Source organism: Narcine bancroftii, chromosome 9 (genome assembly GCF_036971445.1).
Source record: "Narcine bancroftii isolate sNarBan1 chromosome 9, sNarBan1.hap1, whole genome shotgun sequence".
NCBI lineage: Eukaryota > Metazoa > Chordata > Chondrichthyes > Torpediniformes > Narcinidae > Narcine > Narcine bancroftii.
In genome coordinates this window covers 112,903,826-112,915,484 of record NC_091477.1, presented here as the reverse complement: position 1 = coordinate 112,915,484, position 11,659 = coordinate 112,903,826, and the positions used below count along the sequence as shown (strand labels likewise).

General features: G+C 43.7%; 1 protein-coding gene and 1 long non-coding RNA gene across 3 annotated transcripts in view; one reads left to right on the top strand and one right to left on the bottom strand.

The window, feature by feature from the left end:
- LOC138743607 (carbohydrate sulfotransferase 2-like) overlaps positions 1 to 433 on the bottom strand; it is a 2,373-nt gene extending 1,940 nt beyond the window's left edge. The window contains 1 exon segment of the mRNA XM_069899122.1: positions 324 to 433. Within this exon segment, the coding sequence (XP_069755223.1) occupies positions 324 to 433 (110 nt within the window).
- A 458-nt stretch (positions 434 to 891) lies between these two features.
- On the top strand, positions 892 to 10,164 carry LOC138742666 (uncharacterized). Of its 2 annotated transcripts, none has more exons than XR_011344351.1 (3): positions 892 to 1,378; positions 4,271 to 4,478; positions 4,693 to 10,164. It is a non-coding gene; the product is annotated as an uncharacterized lncRNA (long non-coding RNA). The 2 variants fall into 2 exon arrangements; XR_011344350.1 differs by having other exon boundaries at positions 894 to 1,378; positions 4,274 to 4,478.
- Positions 10,165 to 11,659: the final 1,495 nt, after the last annotated feature.

Genomic DNA, 11,659 nt, shown 5'->3' with positions numbered 1-11,659 from the left:
TCAGTCTTGCTCCCCTCGCCCTCTCTCTCAGTGCGAGCTCTTCCTGCTTTCAATCACGCCTCTGTGGTGCGTCCGGTCTCTTCGTCAACTCTTACCTCGGATGGTTCTTCTCCACAATCCCCACTCCCATCCGTCACTTGGCCAGGGCCCCCTCCGGCTACTCCGTTCGGGGGGCGTCCAGACCCCCCCCGCGGCTGCTTCCACGCTCTCGATCTCGTGCCGAGTTTTCTCCGCCTCTTTGCGGGTCTTTCCCTCCCCCCCTCTTGCTAAAATCGGCCGAGGGAGAGGACCCTCTTCCCCTGCCTTTCTCGCTCCACACTCACTCCTCGGGCTTCGCTGTCTTGTGGCGCCGGAATCCCGCCCCGAGCCCGGGGGGCGGGGGATACACACGCCGATTGCGTGGGAGGTGGGCGGCTTCTTCAGCCGGTGTCATTCGTCGGCGGCCGCAGAGCGGGGTTCGGGAAGAGAAGGAGGGAGGGAAGGGAAGGGGGGAGGGAAGGGAAGAGAAGGGAAGAGGGAAGGGAAGGGGGGAGGGAAGAGAAGGGGAAGGGAAGGGAAGGGAGAGAGGGGGAGGGAAGGGAAGAGAAGGGAAGGGAAGAGGAAAGGGAAGGGGGGAGGGAAGGGAAGGGGAAGGAAAGGGAGGGGAGGGAAGGGGAAGGGAAGGGAAGGGAAGGGAGAGAGGGGGAGGGAAGGGAAGGGGGGAGGGAAGGGAAGGGGAAGGAAAGGGAGGAGAGGGAAGGGGAAGGGAAGGGAAGAGAAGGGGAGAGGGAAGGGAAGGGAAGGGAAGGAAAGGGAGAGAAGGGAAGAGAAGGGAAGAGGAGAGGGAAGGGAAGGGGGAGGGAAGAGAAGGGACGATGGTTGAGGGACGGGGTTTGGGAGGTGATGGTTGGTCCGGGGTTTGGGGGCTGAAGGAGGTGGTGAGAGGGGGCAGGTCCGTGCTGGGGAACGGGAGGCTGGAGGCGAGAGGAGCCAGTGTGGCCCCTGGACGTTCATTGTGTGGGACCTCTTTGGAGAAGTGAGAACAGTTCGTGAAATGCACGCAAGCTCCGCGATCAATGCAGATGCTTGAGCAGATGAGAGAGGAAAGGCGAGCAGGTCAGTGGAACTGGGCAAAAAGAAATGGTTCGGCACAGACTAGAAGGGGCTGTGCTGTAATGTTCCGTGGTTCTGCAGTCACCGACATTGAAGTAAGAACGGAAGGAGCCAGCATGTCACCCAGAGAGAAATGCTGGAGGACCTGAGCCGGTCTCGCAGCGTCTACAGGAGGTGGAGATGTATATTGCCGACATTTCGGGCTGGAGCCCTTCTTCAAGGTGGAGGCAAAGACGGGGAGATGCTGGCAGGGGAGGAGTCCAGGCGAACAGAATGAGTGTAAGAGGTGAGAGTTGTACTTTTCTCGTCATGAAGGGTTCAAGCCCGAAACATTGGTCGTGCCTCTTTATCTTGCTGCATAAACTCTTTGCCCTGCTGGATTTCACCGGTAAATATGTGAGGCATCTCCACCCATCGGCGAATCCAACCCGCCCCCTGTCATTGGAACGCCTTCCCTATTTATGTTCCTCCTCCCATTTACCGCGGAGGTGGCGACCCGCCTCTCGCAAGGTTGCGGCGACAGGGAGAGAGCACGACCCCGGCAGATGTGATTTCAGCGCTGACTTGTGGCTTTATTTTAAAAAAGAAACGCCCTTAAATGTCTGGGACCCTGTGCCTGTGCTTTTCTGACCAACAAGGGTGGTGATGGCACGTGGAATGAGCTGCGGTGTTGGGCGAGGAATCCACTCACGGATTCAGCCTGGCCCCCGAGTCCCGACCCCCGGCGACTCGTGGCTCAAGATCCCTCTCCTGTTTCTCTGTGCATTCATCTCGAAAGGTTGATTTCATTCAAGAGCTGTTTCGCAAAGTCCCCTTTCCCCTCCTTATTCTGCCCATGTGCAGTTTCCATCCACCGTAGAAAATGCAACAGTGGACTTGGGGTTGACTTGAAGGTCTGCTGGACCTACCAGATGTCCCTTTTGAAACGTGGTTCTCGTTAACGGGCTCCATGCCCACGTCAACGACTGACCTGCAGCTTGCCCGCGACGGGACGAGCCCGGGAGGACAATCTCGCCAACCGAAAGGAGGAATGGGGAACATTTTATGTTGGGAGACGAAATCCACAGGAAGCGTCTTAAATGTTCCTGGACACTTTTGCCACTTACCTTCCATGACATGACATGATGAAATGTTCCTGGACACTTTTGCCACTTATGAAACTGGTTTGATGCTGATCAATAAATCCACTCCATCCCAGTGCAGTCCAGGATTAAGCAGAACTGTTTTAATACAACTTGCTCACTGCATTTTTGCTCCTCACTTCCAAAAATAAAGGGCTATCACCGTCGATTTATTTAGAGGAAATTGGTTCAACATACGCCTTTCATAAATTTCTATCAATCCTCCTCTCAAAGCTCCAGGGAAAACATACCAAGTTTATTCAACCCTCTCAGCACATTCCCTTGGATCCAGGCAGAATCATGGTATTTTAAGCATTTTCTAAAGCTTTCACATCCTGTGGGAACAGGATTGCACGTCATATTCAACTGATGCAAAAAGTTTAATATTGCTTAAACATGACTTATTTCCTGTGATACTCAGTGTTCCAATGAATGAAGGCAACTATGCCATTCACTTCCTTTACCCCCCCCCCCTATAGACTTTCAAGGAGCTCAGAACTTGGACCCCCATATCCTTCTGTCCTTCCATGTTGTTAAGAATCCTGCCTTGAACTGTGCACACTCTCTCTTCCCATTGAACTTCCCGAAGTGCAACACCCCAGATTAAACTCTATCTGCCATTTTCCCATCTATATCTGCAACGGTTTATTTCTTGCAGTTTTGTTTCATAGCCCTCTACACTATCCACTACTCTGCCAATCCTTGTGTCACCTTCCAACTTGCTAACTCACTCATCTACACTTTCATCCGTCATTTATAATAAACAATGAGCCATTCTTGAGGAGCACCACTGGTAACAGCCATCCAGCCTCAATAACATACTTCACTCTCACCCACTGTTCTATGGGCACCCATTCAGCACACAGTCCCTTTGACCCACCACCATAAAGGAGGTACAGCAGCATCAAAATCAGGACTGCCCGCCTGGGAAATGGCTTCTTCCTGCAAGCCGTGAGGTTGATGAACCATATCCTGTAAATGAGTAAATCATTCCAATATATCGATTTATTTTATATTTTTATGTACACGTGATTATTATGTACTGGCCATTGTATATCCACCATAGTCTGAAGAAGTGCTGTTTCATTGGGTTGCATATATACAGTCAGGTGATGAATTTGAATCCCAAGTCTGATTCCAGAATACAAATTCATTGTGAATCTCATGCATCTTTACCTTCTGGGTCAGCTGCCATGAGGATTGCTCAAATTTCTTACTAAAGAAGACAACCCTCAAAAACCACCTTTATCACTTCCTCAAACAAAAAACTCCATCAAGTAGATGACCTGCCTCACACAAAGGCATGCTGCCTGTTGCCAATCATCCATGTCATTTTAAATGCACCTAAATCTTATCCCTATGTGTATTCCCCACTAACTTCCCTACCCATGTTAGCAGAGAGGTTTTTTTTTTTAAGTATCAGGAATGTATTAAATGCGCTGGACAACAATTTTTTCAAAAGGTTTGCTTCCTGAAAAAAAATGGGATTATGATTGACAACTTCCAACTGAACACAAAAATAATTTCAGATTTGCTGTATTATGTTGGAAGTTGGAGAAACATCAAATTATTTTTTATTGAATTTAGCATGTTTAATCACATAAAGATGATGACACTTTGCATTAGTTCAACTGACCTAAAAATATTTTTCTGCTGATTTTTGTTTGTACTCAGCATCTGATGCCTCTCATGTCAGTGTCCAACAATAGTCAACCAGCATTAAGAGATTCCATTTGCACGGATACCACTTTTCTATGGTCGCAATGTCCTGGTGAAACATTTCACCATGTTTGTCAATGACTGCACCGAGATCAGCGGGGAAGAAGTTCAAGTGCAAATGCAGAAAATGAATATTCAATGATATGTTGTACTTCGTGGTTTTGTCTGCTTGATGTAGACTTGAAATATGACAGGAAAACACAAAAATAAGTTAAATCTAAAATAAAACAGAATGTGATAGGAAAATTTTAAGGGGATTTTTGTGATCAGTAGCCTAAATAAAAAAGTATACACCCAAAAGTGTTCAGGAAGCAAAATCTTCATTGTCCATTGTTCAGCAGATCATCTGGTAACTGCCACAGGAATGGAACAGCTAATAAGTTGGAAGATCAGCATACGTGAGCCTGAAACAGCTGCAGCAGGACACAAGATCCAGAGTTGCGTATGTGGCTGGGAAAAGGTTACTTCCACTAGAAGCCTGAAAATACATCAGGGCAGGAAAAGATGAGAAGAAGAAGATGAAATGAACTGACCCAGTGTGTAAAGGTAGATGCCACAACTTTCTTGTTTATTTTCATTGTGTGATGACATTGTTTAATGAGCTTAATGTGTCGTATATGTTGAACGTTTAGTGGATGGGGAGGGGTGGGAGGAAGGGAGGGGAGAAAGGGGGAGAAAATGACACAATATATTCAAGAAGGAAATATTTATGTGTATTTTGGTCAATATGGTTCATAGTGTGAAAATTTTTTTTTAAAAGACAGGCAACAGGGTACTCGCATAAACTGCTACATCTTGAGAAGCAGATCGACTCAGATAAGGAAGCCCAGGAAGAAAGAGTGGTCAAGAACAAACTTCTATAAAGATCCCTTCAAATTTATGAAGGGTCTCTTTACAGGGGAGAAGAGTGGAAGTCTCTCAGTGGCAAGGGCAGAACTGGAAATGCTCCACACAGACAACTGATGCCATGAAGAGTTCACCATCCCACCCGACATACCATCAATCCATCCGCCAGAACACCAACTTGATATCAGCTCACCTAAATGGAGCGAGGTGGAGAAAACTATGCATAGAACAAGGGCTGCATCAGCCCCAGGTCCCAATGGAGTGCCATACAGGCTCTACAAAAAATGCACCAGATGTCCTGCAATTGCTCTGGAGGCTCATGCAGGTGGCATGGTGTAACCAGGAGATACCAACATCCTGGCAGAGAGCAGGAGAAATCCTGATCCTAAAGAAAGAGGGTTCATCAAAAATCAGCCAATCCTGCCAGATCAATCTCCAGAGCATTGAGGGCAAAATCTTCTTTAGTGTGGTGGCTCATAGGCTGTCAAGATATTTGCAAAAAAAACATCTGATTGATACACCAATCCCCAGAAAACAGGGAGCTCGAGTTTCTCTGGCTGTCTGGAACATGTTTGCATTATCTGGCATCAGATCCATGTTGCCAAGGAGAGAACAGATCTTCATATGGTTTTCTTGGACCTCACCAATACCTTCAGCTCAGTACCTGATAACCTTCTCTGGTCAGCTTTTGACTTCTTCACGGTTTCAGTGGCCCTTACAAAGCCTGTTAAGGCCTACTTCTAGGATGCGCAGATGTGTTTTGACAACAGCATGGCAACACTGTTGGAATCTCCCTGCTAGCCTTCACCATGGCCATGGAGGTGATCATTAGAACATCTCAATGGGTGGTTGGAGGGTAGCACATAAGATCTGGCCTGAGGCTACCACCTATCAGAGCATATATGGACGATCGCACAGCACTGACCACAACCAAAGCCTGTGTAAACATTAAACCTTGCGTCCAGACTTAACCAGTAATAGGCATTCTGATAAAATCTTGTAAAGAGCCCATTGTAATTGCTGGAAATAATGAAGCGATGCTTCATCAAGTGAAAGTACCATCAAAAGATCAAGTTGTGCAAATTTTGCTTTCAGGAAATGTGCTGAATATAATGAAAAAAAATTTAGTTCTCAAGCTCTCTAAGCACCATAGGAAATAAGTTCGATGTTGATGATTGTCTTACTTCAGTGGTTTCTGAAAAAGAAGCGTTAGACCTTTATCATGAGTTAAAAGAGATCTGTAATAAAGGAGGTTTCTTCTTATGAGATGGACTAGTAACAGTCGAGATGTGTTGGCTGTTATTCCTGAGGCAGAAAGAGCAAAGGAGATAAAAACATCTTGGCATTGTGACGTTCTACCTGTCGAAAGAATTCTAGGGGTGCAATGGGATGAACAATCTGATGTTTTCAAATTCAAAATTGTTTTGAAAGAACGACCTTTGACAAGAAGAGGTATTCTTTGGATCATACATTCAATATACGATCCTTTGGGAATATTGGCACCAGCAGTATTAATAGCCAAGGAGATTCTGCAAGAATTGTGCAGAAGAAATTTTGGGTGGGTTGAAACTGTACCAGATTCCATTGCACAAGATTGAATGAATTGGATTGAGAGTCTTGAAATATTAGAAAGTTTTGAAATCAACGGATGTTTTAAACCTACAGACTTTGGAACTGCCACATTTCTTCAATTACACCATTTTGCTGATGCAAGCGAAGGTGGTTTTGGTCCTGTCAGTTACTTAGTATGTCGAAATAACCAAGAGCAAGTACATTGCGGATTTGTAATGCTAAAAGTCGGAGTACCTCATATGGAATTAACAGCCGCTACTATGGCGAGCAAAATCACAGAGCAGATTCTATGTTTTGGTCTGATAGTACATCAATGCTTAATATATTAATAATAAAACCATGAGGTTTCGTGCCTTTGTGACTAACAGAATTAATGAGATCGAGAAGGTTTTTGATGCTCATCAATAGAAACATGTTAAAGCACTGGATAATCCAGCTGACATGGCTTCACGAGGATCAGCAGTTCAATTGTTTCTGAAAATAGCCAACACTTCGGTTTTAGGTCCTCGATTTCTTTTGCAATCTCAAGAAGAATGGCCTCAAAATCCAGAATATTTCAATGGAGGCTCCAGAAATCCAAAACACTAATGTGAATATTATTCAAACATCTAATGAAAATGATTCAATTAATTTGCTATTATTCCTCATGGTTTCAATTGAAAAAGGCAGTAACATGGATTCTTTGATTATAAACTATGTTTTTACATCGTATCGAGAAAGAGAATCTGAAGTCCCAAAAGAGCCATAAACTAACTGTTGATGAATTGGCAAATGCTGAATTGGAGATGATTCATTTTTGTCCAAAAAGGTGTTTGATAATGAGATAACAAAATTGAAGAATTATATCAAAATGTGTTCATTGTCAACATGCACATGCTAAACCTGGACAACAACAAATGGTGAATTTCCCACAAGACAGAGTTTCGCCTGATGAACCCCCATTTAGACCCGTGGGAGTTGATTATTTTGGTCCTTTACAAGTAAAACGAGGAAGAAGTGTTGAAAAATTGATTCGGAGCTATTTTTACTTGTTTGACTACGAGAGCGATTCACATTGAGGTAGCGTCATCATTTGATACAGAGTCTTTTATCAATGTTCATCGACGTTTTATCGCCAGACGAGGTCAAGTAAAAGAATTACATTCTGATAATGGATCTAATTTTACAGAAGCTCAATTAGAATTATGAAAAGCAGTTCAAAATTGAAGCTATTTTAAATAGTTATCTTAACGAACAATGACATCGAGGCACTTTCACTGAATCATCTCTTACTTCGTAAATTTAAACCTTTAATGCCTCCGGGTCATTTTCAAAAAAAAGATATTTATGGCAAGATGCAGATGGAGACAAGTGCAGTTTATTGCAGATTTATTTTGGGAAAGATGGATTAAAGTATACCTTTCATTATTACAAGAAAGAAAAAAATGGTCTCAAGCTAAATGCAATTTTGTATACGATTCTGCACCAAGAAATTCTTGGTTGCTGGGGAAAATCATGGATGCAATTCTGGACATAAAAGGTTTCGTTCAGCAAGCGGATATTAAAACCAAGACTGGTTACTTCAATCGACCTAATACTAAAATCTATCGTTTACAAGAAGCAGAAAGTTTTGATTTCTAATCTTTTATTTACCATATTTACTTTTGTATCTGTAATAGTAATTATATATTAGTCATTACTGTCTATTATTATAATTAGGGGCTGGAATGTAAAGATTAAAACCTTGTGTTTTTGATTTGTAGTTAATTTTATGACTCCCTTTAAGGAAAATTTGTTGTTTGTAGTGTTACCTTAGTTACTATGACATCATATGTCATAATATCTGAGTGGACCGAGAGTTTTATTTCTCATTTTTGAAGATAATTTTCTTTGAATTCATCTTAATTTCATCTTATTTTGTTTATTTCTTCTATATCTGTTTAAAGTTAAATATCGTTCTCATTATACAGTGTGCTTTGTTAGTCATCATTATGAAAATCTCAGTGTGAAGTTATGCAAAATGTTTATTCATTAACAACGAATTAAAGCTACTTACAGCTGAAACTACAAAGTAGTAATTCGGAATATCATCGTTTATGTTTCTTTGAAGATGACACGTTTTGAAATTGGGAAATACTAGAACTTGGAAAGTATTGTCTATAGCTTGTACCGTATGCCTGTTGAGGAAGCTTCAAGAGAACATCAAGCAGGTTCATATAAAGATCAAGCTGAGCAAGTCCAGAAGCATCTCCATCATTAAGGGGAAGATGGTAGATCAACACTTCTACATTGGCAATGATACGATTCCAACAGTCTTCAAGAAACAAGCTTAGGTTGGTGGTATAATTCATCTCTCAAAGATACAGACCAGGTACATGAGCTCAGGAAGGATGTTATCAGTGGCCTTGACAGCATCAACAGAACCACACTACCTGGCAAGTTGAAGCTCTTGTGTATGCAGTTTGGGCTCTTTCCATGCCTCATGTGGCCACTAACCCTGTATTAAGTTCCAGTCTTGAGTGTGGAAAAGCTGGAGACAGTGATTAACTCATACGTCAGGAAGTGGCTGGTCTTCCCAGATGCCTCAGCACCATAGGGCTCCATGGCAAAGGAGTCCAAGAGCTACCCACTTCCAGTCTTTCAGAGAGGTACAGTGCACCAAAGTAAGACTGGAGATGATGTTAACAGAGGTGAGTGATCCATTTGTAGCTCAAGCTGCCGTCATCCTGGATACTGGGAGGAAATGGATTCTATCAGAAGCAGCTAAGCAAGCAAAGTCAGCACTCAAGCATAGGGACATTGTGGGCCAAGTGCATCAAGGGAGGAATGGCCTTGGTCTTGGGGCCAGTACACCAGCCTGGAACAAGGCAGCTCTATCTCAGAAATGTAGGCTTGTGACAGAGGAGATATATCGGCAGGAGGAGGCAGCAAGGTACGCAAAGGCTGTTGCTCAGGGAAAGCAATGGCAATAGATGGAATGGAGTGGAGAAAAGGAAGATCTGTAAGAGCTGTGGGAGATGGAGACATTCAGTGTGAGCTTCACCATCAGGGCTGCATCTGACGCCTTTCCGTCTGCCATGAATCTCAGCCAGTAGTATGGAGAGGACCCCACATGCTCCCTCTGCCCAACATCAACAACACTAAAATCTATCTTGGTGGGCTGCAAGACCAGCCTCATTCAAGGCCAATATAACTGGCATCACAACCAGGTGCTATAGAGTCTTGCAGCAGTGCTGAAAAATCGGAGGACGAACGTTAATGCTCTACCTCCCCCTTCGCCCTGCTGGCTGTTAACAGCATTTATCTGGGAAGGTGAGGGTCAAGGTGGAATGCCACATCAAGATCAGACTCCGGGCCGCTTGGAGGGGCATGTGATTGGAAGATGGGGCAGACTTAGGCCAGAGGCTCTGCTTCCCAAATTAAATCATGGAAACCAACCTCAGACCAGACCTTGTGCTGTGGTCAGCCTCACTCCATCTCGTCTATATAATCAAGCTTACAGAGCCCTGGAGGGTGCAGTGGAGAAGGCCTATGAGCACAAGAAACTGAGGGACGCTGAGCTTGCAGCTGATGTGCAGCAACGTGGCTGGAAGGCAAGGGTCCGACCGGTTGAAGTCGGCTGCAGAGGATTTGTAGCCACATCGACATCAAGGCAACTCTGGGAGTTGGGAGTGCGAGGAAAGATACACCAACAAGCAGTCAAAGATCTATCCAGAGTTGCTGAAAAGGGAGTCAGTGCCTCTGTCCATTGGAAGCTATTTCAGAAAAAATGGATTTCCCCACAATCCAAACTGTCCACTACTTTTAGAAAATAAAATAAATGTTGAGAAATGTTTCATTATGTTCCAAATTTATTGCACTAAATCTCATTTCAGCTCATACATAATGGTTAGCACAACACATTATCTTTCCCATTTCTGCAGTTTGAAAATACCCCAGTTCCTTCAGCATCCCCCCATCTCCCTTCCTGATGACCTGCCTGAGGTATGCAAACTAGTGTTTATATTGAAATTCAAACAAGTTGCCACTCATACCATCAGACAGCAGCACAGCAGTTGTAATGGATGGATTCCAGCTGCAGATTCTGTGATAGACATGTTGAAAAGTTGTTGAATACAAACTTGAATAATTTGTTACCCATCAAACCCTGTTTTTAACGTGAAAGCTGCTCTGCGATCACTAAACAGGTCCCATTCATGAACTGAGCAACTGATGCAATTGTAAAATTCCTCCCTCTTGGTTTTTATAGGATGTGTTAGTGTTAAAATTACTTTTCAAGCTTATAGCAGCCATTTTATAGATCATGCCAAAGAAGAAAATGAAAATTAAATGTGGACATACAAAATAATTAACACTGTATCAATATCAGGGATCAAGAAGAAGTGCAATGTACACACTTGGACAGGCACTGTCACTTCCCAGCACACACCCTCTGTGCATGCTCATGGGAAAACAACAAGGCTCCCTGATTGGGATGGAGAATCAAAGGACTTCAAAAGTTTGGAGAACCACAACTTAGTTCTCTGCCAATAATTAAAGAGATAATGTTGTACTGATGGATTGGTCTGACTCAATTCAGTTTATTACAGACAACAAAAATATAGAACAGGTCCTTATCCACATGACTGCACCAAAAGGGAATATGCAAAACTTCCAATGTAAATCATCTCCTCTTATTGTAAATTACAGCAAAACACCTGGTATCGGGAATTCAAGCAACCAGCAACAAAAAGGGAAGATAAATAGGTTAAAAAAAAATTAAGTTTTAAAATGGTCATATTTTGCAATTAGTTTGTCAACCATACAATCTCAAACAACTGGAATATACACTTATTCAGCATCTACCAATTCCCAACAGTGCCGAATGTCAGGGGTTTTACTGTAGTTACTTTGTAAACATCCAAAATAGAGGTAAAGCTAATTCCAAAGATGCAGTCCATGGGGATGCCATTGCCTTGCAAAGTAGATCATTATTGAGCACAGAAAATACTTGAAGAACAATTACTTAGTCATTTTCAGAAAGAACACTATTGAAAGCTATTGGCTGTGGGTGACTGCAATCAAGGGACTCGCACCAGTCTGTAGACTGCTGGAGACCGGCTCGAGCTGAATGGATTGGAGGTGTCAGAACTGGGATGCGAGAGGGTGCTGAGGGCTTCCTGATCTTGTCGGAGATTCAGATCTGGAGCTCAGGTTGCTGATGGTTTGGACTGAAGGCTGTGTGTCTGCAGTAGCTGCGGAAGTGCTGGAGGTAGTAGATCCATGGATGCTCAGTGACTCAGTGAGGGGCGGGGGGGTGGGGGGGGGGGGTGTGCAGAAAACAGTTCTTC